Source organism: Mus musculus, chromosome 1 (assembly GCF_000001635.26).
Source record: "Mus musculus strain C57BL/6J chromosome 1, GRCm38.p6 C57BL/6J".
Taxonomy (NCBI): Eukaryota; Metazoa; Chordata; class Mammalia; order Rodentia; family Muridae; genus Mus; species Mus musculus.
Genome location: NC_000067.6, coordinates 81,074,627 through 81,099,537, shown reverse-complemented (window position 1 = coordinate 81,099,537; position 24,911 = coordinate 81,074,627). Strand labels below are relative to the sequence as shown.

At 36.9% G+C, this 24,911-nt stretch overlaps 1 protein-coding gene across 10 annotated transcripts in view; it reads right to left on the bottom strand.

Moving 5' to 3' along the window:
* Window positions 1–23,016, bottom strand: part of Nyap2 (neuronal tyrosine-phophorylated phosphoinositide 3-kinase adaptor 2) — a 291,185-nt gene extending 268,169 nt beyond the window's left edge. For 2 of the 10 annotated variants that reach the window (XM_006496485.4, XM_030254174.1), the window contains exons 1-3: window positions 22,491–23,016; window positions 21,645–22,131; window positions 12,045–12,281 (exon numbers count right to left, since the gene is read on the bottom strand). In XM_006496485.4, the coding sequence (XP_006496548.1) occupies window positions 12,045–12,265 (221 nt within the window). In that variant the 5' untranslated portion in view covers window positions 12,266–12,281; window positions 21,645–22,131; window positions 22,491–23,016. The other 8 variants (XM_006496486.4, XM_030254176.1, NM_001356399.1 and 5 more) reach the window with 7 other exon arrangements.
* Window positions 23,017–24,911: the final 1,895 nt, after the last annotated feature.

Genomic DNA, 24,911 nt, shown 5'->3' with positions numbered 1-24,911 from the left:
GCAAATCCCCAAGAAGTATTCCTTCCTAAAACCCAACAACACTCTAATCTTTCATTGCTCTACTTTAATACAATCATATAACTGCTCAGGCTTAGTGTCTCCAACTCATTTCAAAATGTACTTCTATATGCACAATATCTCCTTAGAGACTTTTAATCTTTTGCAAAGTAACAGACCACTTTCCCTTTAACTACAGGTTCAAAAGCAGGTGCTTGGTTTTTTGTTTTTGTTTTTGTTTTGTTTTGTTTTATTTTGTTTTTTTTCAGGACACATTGATTGACTCCTTTAGAAAAAAAATCCCCTGGTGTCAATTCAAGCTAGAGTCTCACAAAGGCACATTGTATTGGGCTTGTAAAAAGGATCTGTTTATAACAATGTGTACTCCTGACAGCTGCTCATTGGGAAGAGTATTAGTCATCGTCCTCACCATTAAATACATCATTCAGGGTTAGAAAACAGGCTATAACTATGTAATTCAAAAAACTCTAGGAATCAAATTCTTCCTTCTCTTTCTCTTCCAGTCTAATTCTCTATGAACAAATGTTATCTGGAGATAGATATCAGTGTGCACTATAATAATAGTCTCACTGAAGTTCTTCAGCATGATACTAGCTACACATTTTCCCCTTTCTTTTTAACTGACACTTGGCAATAGTGTTTAGCTGTACTATGCCCTGCCAGCTTATTTTTGGTAGATTGCTTACAGACACTATCCTTTATGTTACTGAATCTCTCTCCAGTTAGATAACCTTTCTTATTTTCACTCTTCAGTTACATCTGTATAGTCTAGTCTAACGGTGAACAGCAAATGCCATGAATCAGAGAAAATTCAGCAAGACATGTATTATGGGTATTGTGATGGAGTGGCAGCCAACCGACACTTAGAGAACATTTTATCTACCTGAATTGGGCTAGACATCACTAATGCACATGGCAGATTGATTGTGCAGCTTTAGTGGGTGTATTCTTTATTAATGAGATTCAATATGATTTGCTAAAAAGCCTTTTACTGGGCAGTCACTTTTATCCCCTTCCCCCATCTCCCTTTATCCCATTTAATCTGTTGAACTATGTACCATGTTTGAAAATGTGTTCATCTCTATTTTTGCTTGAAATGCCAAGGCTTTTAAAATAACTACTGGGGAACTGAGAAGAACAATTACTAAATTTAAAAAGAAATATTGAATTGGAATGAAGTATAAAAATGGAAACCTAAAAATTAAATTAAGATTCCCAAAGAGACATTAAGAAGTTGTGAGAGTATAATTATAAGAAAAGATGAAACAATCTAAAAAAATTAACATCTGAATTAATTAACTTCTCAAGCTGAATGTTTATGCTAACAATGTTTATGAACACATCATCAGATTTCTTTATAAATAAAATAAACCATTTTCATTGGTCTGCTGAGAACAGATAGGCTTTATGGACTTCAAAGAGAAGACAATATATATTTAGAGGAAAATTTATCAATTACTTTAGAGAAAAAGTACTTATCTCTCAGCTATTTGTTTAATCAACCAGAGGCGATATGGAAGAGAGAATAGTCTGCATTGATTATGACCTTGTCAAAATACCGACACTTACCTAAAAACTTTTCTAGATCATCTCAGAACATTATGTCACCTGAACAAAATATTCATTCATAACAGAAATGAAAGGAGAGCCAAAGGTAGTTTACCTTTCTCCTTCTGAGAAAAGGATCAGCATGTGTTCTGTCTAACGCAATTATTTCTCCATTGTATTTCTGTTAAATTTCTTTACTGCTGACCTCTTTCGCACTTCTTATAAGTAACAAAATATTGTTTACCTTCTAGGTAAAGTCCTTCTTTTTTCAATACTTGTATATTTCAACTCTTAACATAAATACCAACATTTTAAAAATTATGTATGAAAACTGGCATCAGGAATCCTTAGATGTAAGCGTCACCTCCAGGAGAATTTTGAAGAAGCTCATGTCCCTCCATGTATGTCTGTTATATTTTGTCAAAATGCTGAACACGCCTGAGTTACAATAACTGCACCAAAGAAACAAAAAGAGCTCTTTCCCCAGTCAAAGGGCAGCTGGGAACACAGCAGGGCAGATTGCCCAACAGCCCCAAACTCTTGCAGGGTAAAGAAATGCTTTGGGAGGAGATTACACTCAGGCACTGAGAATGCACTGCCCACCAGAGGAGGAACCCAAGTGCAAAGCAGAGCAAGGCATTGTTCTAGCTGTGAGCTCTTAAAACACATGGGAGTTGTCTTATCTCAGTACTTCATGATTGATGGACTTTCCCTAGCTGCAGCACAAAATATTACAGCCCTTGGACAAAAAGAATACATCCCCATGAAAAGAGCAAAAATATTGGTGGTTCACACTCCAAGAAGAGTAACACTTAAGGGGATTCCTTTAAAATATGTGGAAACTCATAAGCTGGTTGCACAATGAGAATCGTGTGTTCTTTTAGATTATGTTACATTGCCACAGTAGGGAAGTCCATCACAATTCACCTTGAAAAGGGTTGGAAAACTACTTTTCACAAGAGACAGTTTATCCTTTCTCTTCCTATCAGTTTAATAACTAAGATTCAAACTCATCAATGACTGAATCCTTTTGAAGCTACGTGATCAATTTTTTTTTCCTCATGCAATTTTAAGAATTTTAAGGAAAAGAACAAAATACGGGCATGGGGTGAGACAGGATATAAAAAGTTGGAAGCTTTTGGGAGGTGTGCCATTTATTAATGCCCAAAGCAGAGATACTTTTATTGATTTTTACCCTCAATAGCAATATAATATCTTTGAATATCGAGGTATATGTATAAATCATGGGTAAGCCTTATATAGTAAAGAAGAGGAAAAGGCAGTTAGAGAAGCAAACATACCAACATCAAAAATAATGCACACAATGACAGAGGGTGCCAGCTATAGCAGCTGTGTGTTGGCTGCCCCTGAAACCAGTGAGCTCCACACGGTGAATGTACCTGTCCTGTTTTTTAACAATTGAACAAAACAAATATTATTCTTCTCAATAAAAAAAGTGAGTAAGTTTAACAGGAGTTGAAGAGCTTGCTATGGATCTCACTAAATCTAGCAAGTAAAGACTCTAATCTCATCTTGAATTTAGACATTCAGATTTCAACACTGTGAGGCCATGCTTCTCACTGATTGCATACACAGCAGGGCTCCAAATTTCCTCTGTACAATGAGGAAAAATTGCAGGTTTATCAAAAGACCTTAGAACAGGGAATGTGTCCTATATACATCAATTAGAAGACTAATTATTCATTTCTCCACAGTTGCCAAAAGACTGAAACATTACCAATGGTAATAATGATTGAATCCATTCATTTATAAAAAGCATTGTTCCCATTTGAAGATGTCAGATGTCACACAGGCCTCCAGCTGTGTTTTATCTTGCTTCTTAAATTACAGGATTAAGATTGTTAGCTTTAGCCTACATGAGAAACCCCGAAACTCATGGATCACATAGCTCTGAGAAACAAGATCACTGACTCCAATAAGCACACAACAGCAAGTCCTCTAGGCAATTGTCCATTTGCTCCCATAGCTATAACAGCTCACCCTCGCTTACTCTTCAATGACTAGACGTTTCAGTTCCCACGATGCATTAGGGATTTTGTAAGTTACATTATTGTATCATACATTGACAAAATGTTAGGAGGGTAGATAGAACCTATGTCCACTATTTTAATAATAATAATGATAATAATAAACAACTTTCTCTGAGCTGAAATATGTATGCATATATTTATGTGCCTGTCAGTATTTTATAAACATTTGAAATGCCTTCAAAGGTTTTCAAGTTTACACCTATATTGTTGAAAATGAGCCATAAACACTACAAAATTCTTATATCAATGACAGCCCAGTGGACACTTGCAACTGAATGAATATGTATGACATCTTTTGTCAGTACCGAACTTCTTGTCCTGTCTCCTCAATTCCTGCTAAAGTTACCATCACCCCTGAATGGTTCTCAAACTCCACATCCCATCTAAGACAGTTGTCCTATCCTACCTCAGTTCCTTCCTTCCAGGCCACAGTCTTCCCTCAACTCAGTGTCTTTCCAGGGCTGGAGCATCTGCCTCTCTCCTTGTTGATCCACAAAGCAGCTAGGAGGCCCAAGTTTCAATTATAGAGCCAGTCTTCGTCTCAAATGAACCCAGTAGCTTCCCATTTCATGGCGGTTCTTCTGAGTTAAAGTCCTGTCTGTAACCCCATGGTCCCTGCGAGGCCATCCACCACCCACCCAGAACCAATTACCCAGTCTTCTGAACCTCACTGGCTTGGCCCTGCTCTAGCCACACCTTTGAGCTTTCTCTTTCTTTACAAAAGTGCTTCTCTGACCTCCTCTTGTAGTGTCTCTTTTTCTTGTAAGCCTGATCCTCCTGGATTCCTCACTTCCTCTCAGCTCTTGGGTCAGATGTGACATGTCACTTGAGATGGCCTGAGCAATCTGGCTTAAACAACACTGTCCAGATACCCCGAAATAATGCCACTCTTCCTCTTCCTCTCACTCTCCCTCTCCCTCCTTCCCACCTCACAACTTTGTTACTGCCTTGACCTAGACATGGAGAGTAATGGTTGATATAAAAGATGCACAATAATGGAGTAATTAAAAACTAATACAGACACCAAATAGCAGTATAACACACAGCCTGATAGAAAACCACCTCTCCTTGCTGATGGTCATTTTCATTCCAGTGAGCCTCTTCATTTCCTTTCCTAATACCAAAATGTGCTGAGTGCTTGACTTAGCGCCAAATCAAAGACTGAAATACAATTTACTAATTAGAATAATGGATTCTAAATGTTGGTCTAATTTTGTGTTTTTAAAAGTCTTGCTTGTTCACTTTGCTGAAGGTGCTTGTTTTTTAAGAAACAGCAGAAAGGTCCCCTCCCCAACCTCCTGCACCTTGGCAGTGTAGCTATGTCCATATTCCAACAGAGGCATGAATATTTCAAAATGTGAGCATCACAGAACATAACTTTTAACTAGAGGTATATGTCCCCAGCAGAAATTCGTGGGTAAAGGTTTGATTTTCCTTCTACCAACTTATGATTATGATTAATTTTAAGGTAACCCACACATTTGTAATGCAGACATTTTCTTCAGGCAACCTCAAAGTTGGACTGAAGCCTCAGAGGCAATTCTATTAGCATGTTTAGGGTCTACTCTGGCAATTTCATTACATTAGACATGATATCCAGGAGCTACTTCAAATTTAGTAGGAAAAAAATACATCCCCTGATTCATATTCTAGTTCCACAATAATTCCTTTTCTGTATGTATTATCTTTAAAGATTTATAAATGCCATCTTTGCATAAAAGGTTGAGAATATTTCTCCATAGCTTAATAACTTTAGATAGGAAATAGGAAGCCCCCATAAGAACCTGTAAATAGTTTAGCACTACCCATTAAGGAAAGGGTACCTTCACCTTTGCAATGAGATTCCTTTAAGTCAGTTGCCTTGGAGTTGGAGTTCCAAATGTCCATGCCCCATAGTGATTTTCCTCTGCATCAGAAGAGCTCATCGTGGAAAGTGCCTTGTCTGGATGTGGCTGTTCTCTAAACAGCCCCTCCTCTTGCTAGCATCTGTCTATTTATTTCAGACACAGAACAGTTACTGATCATCTTTAAGCGTAAAGCCAGTAAAGAGTCCAGGATAGAATGGAAATAGGAGCAAGAGAAAAAGTCTGATATCAGTCTGTGTGAAGCTGAAATAGGCAAAGACTGAGCGGCTGATCTGAAAGACCCCATTAGTGTGGACTCAAATCTGTGATGGCAGGTGACTAAGTAGGGCCATCAGCCACTGTCATTAAAAATATTAGCATCATGTAAATCACACATTGTTGATTTGTGGGGTATATATTAATCATTTTAGGACAGGGGATGACCTTTGCTGAAAACAGTAGGAGAGGAGAATCATCAACATTTCCATATCACAAAGCACTCTCATATATTCAACAATATTAACTTCCACTATCATCACTGAAAAACTCAAAATAAATTGATATACATGTAACCATACTTGTAGAAATGGTTTTTGGATTACTAAAGAGTAGTCAGCAAGGGATGATCAATGCTGGCTACTGAAATTTTTCTTCCAAATCTGGGGTTCTATGAATTAAAGAAAACATTCCCGTGTATTTGGAAAAGTAATCAAATTTGTGCTATGTTTTTATATCTCATTCAACTCAGAAAAAGACAATCTGGATACATAGTTTTTACTTCAAAAACAAGCAAAACAGCTTGTGGTGTACTCTGAAATGATTAATAGAAAAGTGGTTTGAATTAATGACATTCACAAGAGGAAGCCAAAGTTAGAGAGGGTTATTAGGAGAGTGTCTGCTGTTTAATCTCGCTCTGCATCAACACATTAACCTTGTTTTCTCTGCCTGAACACTAAATCCTACAGTAAAATTAGGTCAGAAACTCACATTAGATCAGATCAACAGCTTCATGGCAACCCAGGCATCTGACAAGCTGCGTATGGCCACGGGCTCATCTCCAGTGTTCTTCTACGCCTGGAAGCAATGACTACCCAGAGGCTATCTCTCAGCAACCTTCAGATAATTTCTTTAAACTATAAGGCTAACTGTAGAGCTTTGTGTTTTTGAACCTTTGTTCATTCAGCTAGCTTCACTTTGTTTATGAAATAATGCTTTTTGTATCCTTTCTGACACAAATATAGGAAAGTTCGCATCCCTGCATGCCTTCATTGGAATAAACTCATTGAGGAGAGTTACATGTGACCAGATTAGCTGCTCATGGTACACTGAGTGGGTATAGCATTCAAAAATGCACACCAATGCATTTTTCTCCATAACCACAATATTCTCTGTCATGTTGTAAATAAAATTCCAAAAGCCAAAACCAACTAAAGACTACTGGTGTAATGGACCATACTTCCCTGATAAGCATTCTCTGTATAACTATGAGTTTATGTAAATAAAATGAATTGATATACAAATTTGATATCACAACCATTTCCTTTTGGCATAGTAGTAAAATAGCAAATAAAAGATAAATTTAAACTTTTTATTTGTATTGAAAATTTCTCCCTAAATGTACAAGAGAGACTGGAGTGGTGTTTTGATTCCCTTTGCATAACAGGAGATCTGAAACTCTTAAATCCACATAGTTTTCAAGTGCACACACAAATATACAATCATATGCCCCTTTAAAGGGAGCCATATTTAATCTAATTCCATTTCTGACTGTCACTTTTAAAGAGGAAATATAACCTCATATGGATCCCCTGAGGGCACCCACGGGGAATAGAGACACTGGTAATCAGCCTAAGTAGTCCTCTGTGTCAGAACCAGTTTGCTGAAGTCAAGTGCTGTCTTCCAGACTCACAATGTTTGGAGACATTTTGCTAATGTAGTGTTTCATTAATTGGGGGGGGGGGCACATTTGCTTCCTACAGTAAAAACGGTAGCTGACTAGACATGAGAATTTCCCTTTTGCCTTTATCTTAGGGGATACTTCTTACATTGGTTTTAAAACAGTCAAATGAGGTGATCTGAGTACTCATTCCAAAATTCAAAAAGAAAGGAATTCTAGAACCCTGTTGTGCTGTTGGTGTGTACAATGGCCTTTTGATTACTCATCATCTTCAGTGAATGTTGATATTTGGTGACCTAACAAGGGGTTACGTACAAACAGAGGACCTCTGAAGAAATCATGTTTTAGAGGTGTGTGCAGATGCTGTCCTCCAGGTCAGCTCTCATTCATCACCTCCTTCATTCTTACTGGCCAGAACTGCACACATTGACCACCAAAGTTTGTTCCTCACCTTTCCCCCTATTTGTGACCATTTAGGACATGGTGACTCATCTAGAATAGACTAACTTGTTGAAAGGTAGTTTTTCATGTTTGATTGGTTTATGGGCTATGGAATAAAAACAAATTTCATTTGCCAGTGCCTATACAAAGCTACTGGGATTTAAAATAACATTAGACCATGAGGCCCCAAAATAATTGTTTTCCTTCTCCATTAATTCTCTCCTTTAAGCATTTCTCAGTTTCTTACCAAATATGACTTTAAGCTGTTAAGAGAAGCACTAGAAACATCATTTCTTTTTCTTTATTTAGTATCTCTTTCTCACCAGCAAGTCTCTTCAGTAAAAAGCCCATATGACAGATAGAAGAGAAGATACAAAGAGTTAATAGTGACAGGGGCTCAAGTTGGTTCAAAAATAAGGAACTGAGCTCAGAAACCCTAAGTATCTCAGATCACAGAGCAAGCAGGGGGATGGATATTGTTTGTCTAAGGGTTCTGTGTTTAAGCTCCCCAGCTTGAGCACAAAAGGCATTTCAGCGGTCTGTGCTCCAGAAAGTCAATCAGAGGAAATCCGATTTCCATGTTTTAAGCATGCCTTGGCAGTCTGCACATTTTTGAAATTGCAACTGGCGCACTTCACAGAGAATTATCATCAATGCCTTTTCAAGGTCAAATGTGCTGCCTTTTAGAATTTCTGGCATGTATATCCCATATATTAAATCACAGAATATATATTGAAGACATTCAACAGAAAGATGAAGAAATTTTCATTAATTTGATGGTGTTCATTAATACCTTGTTGAGTTTTTCCTACTTGATATTAATTGCAAGGTAAAAAAAAATACTGAAATATGTGTTAGATTTAAATATGGGTGTTGTATGTTTTCCAGTATCCTAGAAGCCTTTAAATGCCTGTTTGAATAGAACACAGTTCATGGACTTTGTAAATAGAGGACATGTCTCATTAGAAATGTTGAAGTAAACTCACATTGAAGAAAGATTAGCATTATTTGAAAATTGTCGTACACCCACAACACTGCACAAATTAAAACCAAATTCAGACAATACTATGGTACCTGGATTAGATTGTTTGGGAAGATGACACAGCCTGTCCTCTGACAAGACAGTGAGGGAGGCCTTTAGACTCCTCCTCCAACAGAAGCATTGCTGGTCTGTCTTTGTTCACTTTTTTTCTCTCCAAGCCCCTCCCCCATACATCAGAGGACATCTATGCCATTTTGCTTTACACTGGGTTTTGCTTTTGGAAAAGAAAAATGATTTGGAGAAGTGTCAACAATTTTGGGCTCTCATAGGATTTTTACACTTCCAAGATATTTACACATTAAACTAGAATTCCAGAAAAAAGATTTTGGGCAGGGTTGAATAAGGAAGAACTGGGTTTATAAATAGCAAGACACATACTGTATCTTTTAATTCCTAAAACATGCAACCGTTATGGGGAAAGCATTAAATGTTATTTGGGATATGATCGTCTTCATCTAGGAGTAGAAGATGCCCCATAGTCTTCTCCCTTATGTGTACTTACCAGTTTTACATTATCATTCTGTCTCTAATAGGTGTGAATGATTCCCAGAGGGGTGACATTTGTGGGTCTTTTGTGAGCTACCCCTTTCAAATCTGTGATGGGATAGGTTCTAGCAGAGCAGAAGGAAGGGCGGGCTCAGGGAGGCTGCCCCTCCATTTCTTTCCCTGTTAGCTCTCCTCCAATGCTGTGGCTCTAACACTGCTCAGTCCCCCTTTGTGACTCCCCGATTAAATCTGTTGGGCTCTTTCACAGATTCCTAATCCTGTGAAGGTTTAGGTGGCTTGGAGAATATTCCTGGGGTGTTGATCATTTTAAACTTTAAATTCTAGGTGTCCTTGTTGTTATGCAAACTCGTGATTTTAAAACTTACAGGAAGATTAAGGTGACTCTCCAAAATATGTTATAGAACTCTTATTATAATCTCTACCCAAAGTCTGGGTCTTTTACCCAAACCTCCAACCAAAATCTCTACCAGAGTAGTTATAAGGCCTTTGAATATTTACACATAAGTATCGGCTCCCATTCTCTGCTATTTGCCTTAAACTTGCATCAGGTTCAGTCTTGGCCACTTCATAAAGTAGAAATGTCATTCTGCTAGTTCAAGCAATAACAGGGAGGAAAACAGCAGACTAACCCCAAGCTCACCATTCACTCTCCCTACTCAATGCCTAAGTCTCATCAATTACAAAGTTTATATCGTGCTCAGAATTTAGCTACTGTGCCCAATTTTACTGTGGCCAATCATGGCCATTCCTTGTGAATTAGAACCAGACAGGAGAATTGATTTGAATGTGGGGTCTTTTTTTTTATTCAATTATTGAAATGTGTTAGAATTAACTCTATTTTACAAGGTGAAAGTCCGTGCAGACTGTTTTTTTTTTTTCATCTTAGTAAGTGATCTGTGCTTTGTAATATAGTCTTAGAAAGTCATCCGATTAGTCCAGCAAAATGAGCTCAAGTTCATACAACTGTATCTCTGACACATTGCTCATCATGTAGTGACAGAAGTTGATGCATCTCCATGTATCTAGATACTTGCACCCAAGTGCTTTAGAGCTCAGATTCCCACCTCATTTTTGGTGCCTCTTTAAACACATGTGAGTAAAAGCATTTGAAACTTAGCCACTTCTGCTGTCGCTGTGTTTGACTATTTCTGCAGAAGCCTATTAAAGGCTGTTAATGCAATACAGAAGCTAGTGGGAAAGGAGTGTCCATTGTGCTGTTCTGAGGGAGCAACAGGATGGTGCAATAACTAATTCCTTTCGTTCACTTATCAAAAGAATTAACTGTTGATTTGCACCTGCAAGAGTACAAAGCTTTAGATTGCACTATTGTAATTCTTTAGTAATCACGATATCCACCTCTTTACTTTGAGTGAATAAAACTCAGCCATTCAAAACTAAAGTAAATCACACATATACACACAGAAATTTGTCAGAGATTCTACACGGGAGATTTTGTGTGAAAAGGCACTTAGCATACTCCAGCAAAAAAAAATCAATTTTAAGTTAAGCTTAGTAAATTTTAATAATCCAGAGGTAAAACAGCATGTTCTTTATACAAGATCTTTTTACAGTTTTCTCTATCTCCCCCTCTACTTTTTCACTCCATCCCTCCTTTCTCCTCCCTCTGTCTTTCTCTAACATGGAAAACATTTTCTTTAAAGTACTAGTGTCATGCCACATTACCTCACCTCTTTATGACCTAAACAATTGAATGTGAAAAAAATATTTTCATTTCCTTAACATTGTAATCTTTCGAGAGACTATGGGGATATCATTTGGGGTAGAAAATCCTCTACGAACTATCCAAACATTCAATCACTATTCAGTCATGCAGATAACCGAAAGAAGTAATTTTCTACATTTTAAAAATTTTGAACTTTGTAAATAAATGACTTCCAGTAATAAAACAGGATTCCATGAAACACAGTGTGTGACTGCAGGGAAACATGCACACAGGGAAAATAAAACCCTGCTTTATTTTTCTCTATAAAAACAACGACAACAACAACAACAACAAAGAAGAGTTGTGTCTGTTTCTTTTGTGTGCACGCACTAGGAGTTTAACCTCCATTTGGAAGGCGGCAGTCTGGGTCTCATTATCTTGTCACTAGTAGCTGTTACATCATGAAAGCAATTTCATTTGAACAAACCCGGGACCCTTGGTACCAAACCAAGAGGTATAATCGCCATAAAATTGCACAGGAGCATACACCAAGGATTCCAACTGCCTTCAGAGGCTCATGAACATCTCATTATTCACTGGTCTTGGTCATATTATAGGAAGAAGATGAACTCTATTTTAAGGTAAGAACTATAAACATAGGCCATTAAAGGTGGACATGCTCATAAAAGTGTGGCTGTTAAAAATGTATCTGTGTTCCCTGGTGCTTTTATCAAGAGGTTGTTCAACACAAGCTTTTATGGTGAGAAAATTGAATTCTCTCCTCATCCCATCTGTACCGCCATATGCACAAAGTATGGGCAAGTAACTGTTGTTAACGAAGGCCAGGATCTGTCAGCAGGATAGATGAGCTTTCGGGAGAGCCCAGGTGTTTGTTTCTCTATGCATCCCGCCAAGACTCTGACCAGCCTCTTCTTGGCCAGGTGTCAGCAGCACAGTCCTAGCAGGATTTGTAGCCCCCCCACCCCCACCCCACTCACCCCCATGGAATGTAGTGCCTTATGCTTAAGCTTACCGTTTGATTGTTTCTTCCTGTCGTCGACGTTTCTCGTTCTTCTCCTTCAAGTAAGCCAGGTTTGTCTCATTTCTCAGGCGATCATTCTCGCGAGCAATGTCGGATGCATTTTGAATAACCAGGCCATCGTATGCTTTCATTCCCATATCCTCAATATATTGGAAAAAGGTGTCCAGAGGGTCTTCTTCAGGATTAGCACTCATCATCTTGGATGGTATCATGGAGACAGGATGCTTTCTGCAGATTGACAACACACCCTTAGCAAGGGGGTAAAGTTTCATCCCTAAGATTATGTCATCTCAAACCTCCAGTGAGTTACCAGACTTCTTAGGATATATGTAGCCCTAGTGAATTAAAACAGTAAAGAGGTGGCTCAGTGGGTAAAAAAAGCTTGCTGGCAAGTCTAATGTCCTGTATTTTAGTCCCAGAATTCATCAGGTGGAAGAACATAACTGACTTTCCAAGTTGACCTCTGATCTGTACATATCTCCATAGCCCACATGTGGTCATCTCCATATAGTCCTACACTTTAAATATAATAATTATTTAAAATGCATTTAAGTTATGGTGAGTAAGAGCATAAAGTTGTTATAGAAGATCATTAATGAAAATATTAGAATTTAAAAATATATGTCCCATTCATATTATTTTACACTTCTCTGTTCCCTTGAGTGAAGCTTAATTTTATATAAATAATTAGGACTTAAGCTATCCATTGAGGAAAATATCTCATTAGGAAGTACAGGTGCCCAGAGTGTTCCATTGGAATAACATGAAATGAGTGTTTCTTGTGTATCAAATATGTTATCAAAGCAGCAACATCAGCAGAACAAAGGGCCAGAGTTCTGCCCTGCCACCTGTGAATGCATAGTGTATCTGAAGATATTTTGTTTGCATAATCACAGTCATGATTTTGTTTCTGTAAATGTGTTGTTGTAATACAATAATTCTATATTTTCATTTTCATGACATTTCAATTCATATTTAAATTAAAATTAAGTTATATTGGAGAAAAATTGAATTATATTTCCTTTAAAAACATTTAAGTGAAAATGTGTAAATATAAAATATCCATAAAATATAACAGCAAACAAGGAAAAATAATTTGACAAATAATTTGAATACTCTTGTGACCCTGTGTTATTTTCAAAATGGCCCTATATAATTACTTCATATCATTATTGTGACACATATTGTGTATTACCAGGACTGTTCACATACTCAGCAGTCTGGTAGGAGTAACTTTGATAACTTTATAGAATTTTTAATTAAAAGACTAAGTCTTTAAAAACTTAAGTCACAGGAGCAGTAACTGACAAATCAAAGCAAAATCAAGCTGTATTTTAAACATGGGACTTTTACCAAGTGTGTCTCTTCAAAGATCCCATTTGTAAAGTGAGAAAGACAAAGCTTCCACGAGTTGTGCTTGGTATAAGGGAGGGTTATGAAGAATTTAGAGTAGAACTAAACAGTCCTATGTACATTAAGGTGTACTATCATCACAGGAATGTTAGTGAAGAAGCCTGTCAGCAATATCACTATGTGGTGGATGTGTGGGCTGATGGCTGTATGGGTGTGTGCAGGCATAGATGGATGTGTTGATGGATGGAAGGGTGCATGTGTGCATAGATGGATGTGCTGAAGAATGGGTGCATGCATGAGTAGATGGATGGGTTGATGGATGGGTAGACAGATGGATGGATGCAAATATGAATAGGTAGATGGGTTGATGGATGCATGCATAGATGAATGGGTAGATAACTGGATGGATGCATGAATACATGCACAGACGGACTGGGTAAATGGATGGGTGCATATATGCATAAGTGGATAGGTAGATGCATGTATGCATACATAGATGGATAGGTATAGATGGATGCATGCATAGATAGATGTGTAGACAGATGGATGCATGTATGCATACATAGATGGATGGGTAGATGGATGCATGCACAGATGAATGGGTAGATGGATGGATGGATGCATACATAGATAGATGAGTAGACATATTGATAATTCAACAAGAAATTTTAGGAATCACCAGGTCTTGAAGAACTTTCCAATATTTAAGATTAGGTAGGAAAACTGCCTTAACAATGATAAAGTACAAAACTGCATGAATTTTTATCTTCTATGTCAATAAGACTTCCTTAATTTTATATTCCCTGTGATGTATAAAACTGATAGAAGTGTGTATGGTACATGTCTGTCATGTAAACAAACAGGAACTTATATCCTCTGAAAATCATACAAATTTTGGTCAGCCCATCTATTTACCACAAAAGTCCAGAAGTTTCTTTTTAAGTATACATCTTATTCTGAAAGGGAAATCATATTTCATAATCTAGGTTGTAGTTAGGAAAATCTCATAATTCATGACATAAATTATTATCCTTTCAGCTACCGGTTAGCCCAGATTTGAATCACATGCTGATCTTAAATTCCTTCCCAGTCTTTGACATTTGTAAACTGAAGGTTGTTTGCTGCCTTTGGATCTTTATGTTAAATTTTTTATTACGTTTCATTTGATTTCCATGCTCCAGTGGGTTAAAACTGAGTAATGTTTTAATTCCAACTACATAATACCATTGAATTGTATTTTTACATAAGTCCATCAGATTACATGCTAAAGTGATGGGCACTTAGAAGAGAAGAAAGTTACTACTGTGAATGAATTCCATTTTGGTGAGAGGAGTGCAGGAAAGTGTTTTTTCTCTATCTAAAACATTACCAGTGTCAGAAATTCACTTGTATGAAGAACATCTATAGTAGGTACTCCAAGCTAAAAAAAAAAGACCAGCCTAAATTTATGACAATTAATCTTGTCTCAGTTAAGCAAGCCAGCTCAGTTTTATAAGTGTGCTAGAGGTAATACCTCAGGCTAGAATTCCTCCCACTATGCCCTCCAGGAAAACTGTATTTTCCCCAGGTGCAAGAAGCATGATTATGCAATGGACTTTATTTATGTATTTATTTATTTAGCTGAGGTTTTCCACCAATGCAAGTAATTTTTACACAGTCAACATATTGTAATTATTAACAAGGTTAGTTTATCATCTCTGAACATTAATTGTCATTATTAATAACCTGCCTAATTACCAGGGGTTTAAATTGTTGTTCTGAGAAAATGTAAAATAATATTTATTGCTAAATATTTATACATACAAAAGGTATTTTTTAAATCCTACAGATTTCTTTGAGATGAAAATCAATCATATTTTCAACTTAAACATCATATTATAAACATGGGTTGCATGTTTATGTATGTGCCCATACCCACCTCTAAGAAGGTATTAGTCATATAATCATCCATTTATTTAAATTCTATTGGGCACCTGTTACCAATAAGGCACTGATAAATGTCAAATTGCAGTAGAAGACTAGAATGAATAATGCATCTTTTCTAATTCTAGTACTGTTTATGTCACCAGATGGCCATGCAACCTTACTTCCACTATTTTGGGGACAAATAGATAAAACTTCTCAACATTTACACATGTTCTTTAAAATAAGAATAGCATTCTGTCAATGATCAAGCTCACAGTACCTGCTTTGCTGGTACCTGTGGAAATCAGCATATAATGTATTAGAATTCTGAAGAAGTCCTGTAGGCACAGGTGAAAGATTGTCCATGTACTCTAAAAATCTCAAATAAGTTGTTTCTAGGTCTATGTTTTTGCATTAACTAATATGTTTAAGCTTCACTTTACATTTAAACATCAATGGCAGTTGAAATGGACTACATCATGTGGATTTGGTTTAAAAACTGTATTATGTGTTCAATGATATAGCTGTCTCATGTGAGGCTATGCTAGTGGCTGGCAAATACAGAAGTTGGTGCTCACAGTCATCTATTGGATGGATCACAGGGCCCCCTAAGGAGGAGCTAGAGAAAGTACCCAAGCAGCTGAAGGGCTCTGCAACCTGATAGGAGGAACAACAATATGAACTAACCAGTACCTCCAGAGCTCGTGTCTCTAGCTGTGTATGTAGCAGAAGATGGCCTAGTGGGCCATCATTGAGAAGAGAGGCCCCTTGGTCTTGAAAACTTTGTATGCCCCAGTACAGGGGAATACCAGGGCCAAAAAGTGGGAGTGGATGGGTAGGGGAGCAGGGTAGGGGGAGGGTACAGGGAACTTTCAGGGTAGCATTTGAAATGTAAATAAAGAAAATATCTAATAAACAAAAAAGACTGATAGTGTTATTGCTAGTAGAGCCTTCCGCCATCTCTTTTAAAATCAAATGACTTTATTATAGACATGTGTGGATTTTTTTAATTGAGATGTTTATGATACCACAACATCCATGTTGGGGTGAGAGGACAAGTTGAAGAAATTGGCTACTCTCCTCATCATGTGGGTTCTGGAGATCCAAGTCAAACTGTCAAGTCCCTTTACTAGATGAGCCATCTGTCACTAACTTCCTATTAGTGTTAAAATTAAACTTGTTTAGAAAAAACATATTGATTAATATTTTTTGTGTGCATGTATCTTTGTGTGTGTGTGTGTGTATGCTTGTGTGTCTGCATATCTGTGTGTGTATTTGTATTCAGGCATGCTTGCCATGGGATGATACTGGTCAGAGATCAACTCTTTCTCCCACCACCTGTAGAATCTGATAATGGAACAAGGGTCATAAGGCCACACAAAAGGCCTCTACCTCTGAGCCATCATACTGGATCTGCCAATTCTTAACTGTGAGAAATATTATATTTAATAACACAGCTCCTTAATAAACTAATTCTACTTTGAAAAGGGTGGGTAGAATATTTAAGACAATATCACTTCCTTCATCACAAGTGTTCACATGAGGGCCAAGTTAGGAGTTAACATGTTTCTTCACCAACCAAATAATTTGTAGTCAATGCACTTTTCCATCACTCCTCTCATTCCACAAATACAAAACACAAGGGCACTGGGATTTATGGACCACAAAGTGCATTCCATTCCAATTTCTCCAACTTGGTCTTTCAAAGATGAAGGCTATCATTCAGACAAATGAGCCATAGCTCTCTGACAATGAACAGAGTTCCTAGAAATTTGAACTTTGTGTTGTCTACCTACCTGGCTACTACTGTTAACATTTCCTGCAATAAACATGATAATCTGGTAACTCATAAATGTGTTTTCAGAATGTACACTTATGGAAAAATAGATGTTCACTAATGCATGCTCCATATCTAGCCCATCAAAGACTTATAGTTCCTGGCTCTTGAATTGCAAATCTGTATAAACAGACAGTAAAATTTAGTTAGTCTCTTAGAAAGTACTGTTAAAAGGCAACTGGGTTTGTGCATTCTATGTACCATCTTTGGTATTTTTTTCAATAACTAACCATCTCCCTTGTTTGACTTCAAATTAAATATAGCACCAACAGAATGTATAAGGTTAGAGGAGAATTTCTGCCTTCTTATGGCCAACAATAATTTTTGTACCCATTGTTTGTTTAAAACAGTTGAGAGACTTTTGCTACCTACCTTTATTCTTGAAGTATTGTGTCTTCATTCTAAGAGTAGACAAGACTAGGTATGCTTTCTTTGGAAGTCACAGTACTGAGCTAAATTCTAAAATACTATGTATGTGTTTATTGAAATTCATGACTAAGTTTTAAAATAATACCAGGGATTCTCCTGGAATAGTAGTTAAATAGCCAGTTCAGAATCCCATACAACACGCAGGAAAATTAGGGTATTTACTCGATGCCCTCCTATACTTCTCTGCTCTGCATTTCCAGAGATTCTGTCCATTTAATATTTAGATGACCATGTCTACAATTGTGACTGATCATATCAAAACTACAGATGTTGAGTTAAATATTAAGGTGGATGACTCTTTTTCAGCTTTCAATTTATACTATTTTTTCATTGTGTCACATATAGCCTGTTGACCACACCCTTCACAAAGACAACAGTTTATAATATTGTGACTTTGTGACTTATAGCCCATTGACCACACCCTTCTCAATTAGACTATGTAATATTATGACTTTGTTGCTTATACTCTGTTGACCACACCCCTCACAAAGGCTACAGAGTATAATATTGTCACTTTGTTACTTATAGCCGGTTGACCACACCCTTCACAAAGACTACAGTGTAATACAGTGTAATGGGATTCTTTCTAAAATCTGAAACTTGACTTAACTAAAATGCACTAATTAAACTCTTACCATGGCCAAAAGAATTAAACTAAGCATTTAACGTCCTATTGAATTTTCTACATATATTTTTATGAACAGAGCCATCATTGTTTCTTACCAGTGCTAAGTCTAGACCTGATGGTGATATTGATTATTCACAAATGTTCTCATTACCCAAACACACAGAGAAAAAAACATGTATATCCATATGATACTGGTAGAAACATAAAATATGAAAATCCTCAGTTTTCCTTTCTTTTTGTAGCTGATACTTTCATCAAACAAAAACTCAAGATCCAAACCATTATGTAATACTTAGCACTAAAAAGACATTTAAATAGTATTTTTGAAAGTAAATGCATATAAATTTCACCAAGATCACATGATTATGTGATATTTTCCATCTACCAATGAAGAAACCCGTTGTGTGTAGTATCAGTTCAGAGCTATTTCCTCTGTTGCCGACTCATGGTGCAATTGAGTTGGCACACACTGGTGTGTGAGAGAAGTCACACAAAGAGATTCAAAGGAATATTCACACTGTGTGGTTCTCTTTCATCTGTGTCTAAGCATCTCTCTTCCCTTTGTTTAAAATCCTGAACCAAACCTTAAATTGGTATAACCTCCTCTCTTACTATCTACCACTTCAGCTCTGTAGAGATGGAATTGGTGGAAGCACAAACTCACTCAGTGAGATAATAGTACTCCTTACCCAGTGCAGAGTTTCATATGTACCATCATCCTCTGAGTACACCAAGTCTACCAGTTTCCTAGTCAAGAGTGGAATTTTTTTTAAACTTTTTATCCTTCCTAAACTGTTTACCCCAAATTTCTAAAATGAAGCTCTTCTTTGTAGGAGACTGAGCTTTTCCAAGATACAAAGTGGCAACAACTTCTTTAATCTTAATTTTGCCACCTATATTGAGTATTTAAGAATGAAAAACACATCTGAATTGGGAGTGAATTGTTTCCCTGTATTTAAAGTCTCATAAGGTATTCTGTATTTTAGACCACAGTGAATCCTGCTAGATAATCTTATGTTCAGCATAAGGTAAAATTTACTTTATGCTGTTGTCAGAATGTGATTTGTGATCCTCTGAAATATCATATGCATAGAAGAGAATAAATGATGTAGGGATGTATAGTTTACCCTTTCTTCCTGTTTATCTTTTAATTTATTTGAGGATCATGCAAGATTCCTAGTTTCCACTCTTCATATATTTTTGAGGTTTTCAAATGGTACTAGTCTTATGCTATATGGAGTTCTTGGGATTTTAGTAATTAAAATTTCATTTCCCTTCCCATTCCAATAATTGCATCTTCTCTAAGGTGGAGAATGCTAGGGGCTTAGGTCCAATGAAAGTCTTCCCAGGTGATTTTGACTATTTGTTGTTAGGATACTGCATTCATTGTTCAGCAGTATAAAGACCATTTTACATTTTTTTTTGCATGCACTTACACCAATCTAAAACCACAGAACGCACATTGCATATGAAAATATATGTAGTAGTCAGGCTTCACATGCATATGTTAAACACATATGCAAAAATTGAACTTCAGAGTAGGACTTCAAAACTAGATACCAGAGTTAAGACCCATAGCCATGCCAATGATGTCCATTTGTCTTTGCAATGAGAGTCTTAAGGCTATCAGATACTAGTGTCAGATATTTTGATCTGTGCTTGGAATTCTGTTTCCCATCCCACACATGGTCATGTGCATATTCTCACTCTCAGTGGTCTCAAAATGCAGCTGTTCTGCACAAAACGGGGAAAGAAGTTACCACCAAGAAAGCCTGCAGGAGTAACTACAAAGGCGTTGATTACTTCTTCCTCAAAAGCAGATTTCTTTGCAGTGAGTTTTTCTCCTCCATTTCCCTCCCCCAAATTGGGAAGTGGGCATAGATCATACAAGTGCAATAAAATCATGTACCAGCCATTTCCCTAACTTCTAGCCTGTCATGGTGTCTTTTACCAAAGGTTTTAAAACATTGCATATATCCTCTCTTATATCAGAGGCTCAAGCAAAGAGCCAGTGGCTGAGGGAATTTGTGGAGCCTTGGGCCAGTTGGTTCCAGACGCTTACAAGGCAGTATTTGCAAAGCAGATACAGTGACTTTAATAAATTGCTGACTGGATCTAGAGTGGGAGCCATCTAATTGAGTTGGGAGTCTATGACTGACTGATTGATTTTAAACAATAGGCACCATTGTTTACCCTGAGATTTTGACACTTCTACACAACTTTACAAACCATTCAAGTTTCACAACTCTTCTAGTCTTTTGCAAAGTTGTAGTATTTTTCAAAGGTCTGTTTTCACAATTCCCTAACTATTAAATGTCCTTCACAGAATTATCTTTTTATATTATATTTTTGCCTAATATAAATTATCTTTTATATTAGAAAAAAAGTATGTTCTACTTTCCAAAGAAAAACAAAACCATTTGTACATGTCTGACTCCTGTTTTCTCTTTGTTAAGTTGATGCTTTATAATACATCAATGAATTGGAGCATAGCCAAAATATGAAAATTTAGGAGATTGAGTTTTTGTTCTTGCTCTCTATTTTATTACTCTCTGCTAATTGAATATAAATTCATAGATACTAAATTTATCATAATTACACCCTTTAATCTCTTCCATTAAATACCTTTATATTTTTCACTACATTTAGAAAAGTAAATGTACTACTTTACTACAAAAACAACTTTAGTATTCTTCAGTAAAAATGAACATTTTAAAATACAATATTTTCCCAGATGTGCCAATATTCCAAGTATTGAAAATACTCCTGGGTAGATTGAAAAATTATACTGGAGTTATTTCAATGAAATAAGTACATGTCCCAAGTTAAGCAAGGCCACCTAAAGTTCTACTGCAGATGTACATTTTGGTAAGACTAAGGACACCTTCCAGATATTGGCTTGTATTTAAACACATTTTCTGGAAAAAAATGTCTATTTGGAATCAGCCAGAAATAAGCAATTTCACCTTCAAAGTATATCTAGCAATTTGGAAATGTTTTGGTAGAGTACATATCTTTCTTTCTGAAAATGCAAAACTGGGCTCTCACTGCTGACACCAGTGAACTGAGCCTATTGTAAAATATTTATGATATGGAATTAAGATAAATAGCAGCAAGCACAACGCGAATAGTAATTAATGACATGGAAATACTTCCAATTCTTTTAATAATTCAACATGGCTTATTTTACTAATGAAAATCCATTTACCATTTCCATGGTAATCACGAAGTGGGTACGGGATTAAAAATAGCCAGGGGCTCACTAACAGTGTGGATGCCCGTGTTGCAGCTTTATTTCTGCTCCACCTAATAAAACATGCAAACTTCAGCATTAAGTATCCCTAACTAAAATTCATCCCATTTCATAATCAATTGCCTCCTCTCCTTAGTTCTAGATTCAATTAGCATGCTTATAGAATCTGAAAAATGAGATACATACCAAAAATTAAGTCCCCGGGGGAGAACTAAGTGGAATAGTCAGGAGGTGAGTTGGGTCTGTCAGAGCCCTCTCTCAGGGCTGGTCTCGGGGCAGTTCGGGAGGAGTAATCCAGCACCATAAGAAAGAGACTTGTAGGTTCAGTTCAGTATTTCTTCAATTAAAGTGCATTATATCTGGATGTGAAAAGTGTCGAATCCAAGATTCTTCATCACTAGAGATCAGAGCATTTTCGTTGTTCTTTCTATCGGATAAAATGCCTTTTAAAGTTTGCAAGGAAGAGGCAGTGGCAGAAGACAGGTGCTTGCTTCGTTAAATCGACATTCGGAGAAAAGAGGGCATAGCTAATGGGTGGGGATGAGCGCACAGCCCCTCTCCTTCCAGGTCCAGCAGGGACGAAACTGAATGATTTTACCCACTTTGCTACACAGATGATTACAAGACCCGAAGCAGTCACCAAGCTGGCTAAGGTACCTCATTTGATCATGTTCTGTGAAGAAAAAAAATAAATGGAAACAAAAATCAGACACATCCTCTCTAAATGTCTCCTTTCAGCCCCAGAGATGCTCTTTCTCCTTGCATACATACAGAAGGTTTGGAGAAGCCTGGCTGGTAGCATCGTCCCTCCCCCATGACAACCAGCTTGCGCTGGCTGGCTCTGGTGTGTTCTCTCTCTCTCTCTCTCTCTCTCTCTCTCTCTCTCTCTCTCTCTCTCTCTCTCCCTCCTTCCCTCCCTCCCTCCCTCCGTTCCTCCGTCCCTCCCTCTTTCTCTCTTCTCTCCAGCTGCCTTAGTCTGTTGATGCTGCTGCTGCTGCTGATTAATCAGGGATTCTGAAACAAAGAACGTACCTTCTCAAATAAGCGGTAATCTCAGCTTCTGCAATCTGCCTGCATTGAGCAGCAGAGCTGCCAGAATCCTAGCACCTTGGATAGTTCCCACACCCTAGGCCCACTGGAAAGGAAAGAAGGACTAAAGAAATGGCAAGAAACCCCCAAAGCAGAACCGATTTCGGCTCCCCAGGGGCTCCCATCCTCATTAAAGGCCTCAAGTCCAAACAAGAGAACCTCTCTCTTTTATCTAATTGAACTAAAGTCTGATTTATCAATAATAAAAGAAAATGAGGATAAAGAAACCTCTTCATTTACATCCACTACAGAGCACGAAATCAGTCTTTTTGGAGAAAAAAAAATTGAAATCTATCAGAATTATTGTTCTTGTATGGAGGATATTTAAGTTATAAGGTTTTCACTCTGGTGGGGCTAATAAAAACGAGTAACAACTTAAACGGAACTCTCAGATCTCAGTTTGATGCCCTTATTTGATATCAATTTTGCCTCCACCCATCCTGCACGGGAGAGCCATGCACACAATTACTGCTGACGTACTTCAGGCTGCTGCTTGCGGAATGGGGGGAGGAGCCTTTTAACCTCATCAAAACAGCTTCATGCCACCTGCTCCCATGGCATGAGAATAAAACTAGCCCACTTGGAACGTGCACAGGGCACGTACACAGAACAAAGGTCTCACTTGTACTATAACATTTTAACCAAAATCAAATGTACAGTGATTACGGCATATGTGCTCCGATCTCCTTTAGACTCACTGCAGAAATGATTTAAAGTCATTGTATTTCTTGACTTCCCCAAAGAGACTCTAGATTCTTTTCTTAATATTCCACTGAATCTATGCATATAGCTTATGCTATGCACTGTGATTGACACGTGTGTATATACTTCTGCCCACACATACACAATATATTTATGTACTTGTGTTTGTGTGTGTGTGTGTGTGAGAGAGAGACAGACAGACAGACAGACAGACAGACATATTCAGTTTTTAAGCTTGTGTTTCCTCAGAGTAAATGACAAAAATATATTTTAAAAAATATGTTGTATGGATATGATGATTTCAGGATCTTATTGTATATTATGATAAGACAAGAAGAAAAAGGAAGTAAAGGAATGAAGAAAGGATGGGAAGAAATTAAGAAAGAAAGAAGAGGGGGAGGACTACTATGGAAATAATATACCAGTTAGTGAGAAAATATGTCCATATTATTGCACAGTGGTCTCTACAATTTTCAGGTCACTTTCACCCATTAACTTTTACTGGAAATAGTTTCGGCTTGCAAGTTGCTTTCTTTGGAATTAAATATATCAATTCATAAGTAATTCCTTATGAAAATATCTTTATGCACCAGCCAATTATAAAAGCAGTAATCTTCAGGTCAGCTTCCTAATACTTAAATAATAACTAGGACTGTCCTTTGATTTTATATATTTGTTTTTAAGTTAAACTTGGGAAAAATAAATCCAATGCATAATATTATTCTATATATCCCTAATATAAGTAGATATATTACATATTATATATCATATTACATATTATATATTACACATTACATAATATATCACAATTACATATCATATATTATATACATTATATACTATACACATTATATATTATATTATATATTACATGATGTATGTAATATAATATAACACATATAGTATATATGAGGGATAAATAGAGTATATGTATATGTGGATTTTAAAGAATGAATTTCCAGGTTTTTGTTTATCTAGCTTGTGAGTAGAATATGATTTCTATTTAATGTAATGAAATTCTTTGGAAGATTAGATAGATGCAGAGAATGGAGGAAAGCATAGGTAGGAAAGGAGAAAGATCATATTCTATGTGTCTTTCTCATATAATCCTTGCTCATCCCTTCCCCAGCCACCCCATCTTGTGTTAAAATCTTATCACATCCCAGTAAACAGACTCAAGTACCACTTACAATCTAGCATCTGCTCCCATACTGTGATGGAGAGGTTTACTAATATGTCGGGGCTTTTTTTTTTTTTTTTTTTTTTTTTTTTTTGGTAGCAAAGTGCTCTCATAAAAGTAGTAGTTCATCACAGAACCAAAGTTGAAAAGTTTTTTTTTAATACAAAATAATTTGAGAGACATTTAGGGAGTGGAAATATTTTTATCATGATTGATAATTTAAGCACGTTTAGATGAATCTACTTTGAACCGCAGTGACAATGACTAAAAGAGGGAGGAAATCCCAGTACATATATGGGAAAACAGTTCTCAGGTAATGAAATGACTTGCTATACACACCAGATGATCAGGAATAGAAACCAAGTCACTAATTCTTCTTGTCATTGTATAGCACAATTCAAAAACAGTGAGTAGTGGTTGATGCAAAGTTGTCAAGCATAAAAGAGGCCTGCCAAGGCTAAACACTACATTTCCAAGAGAAA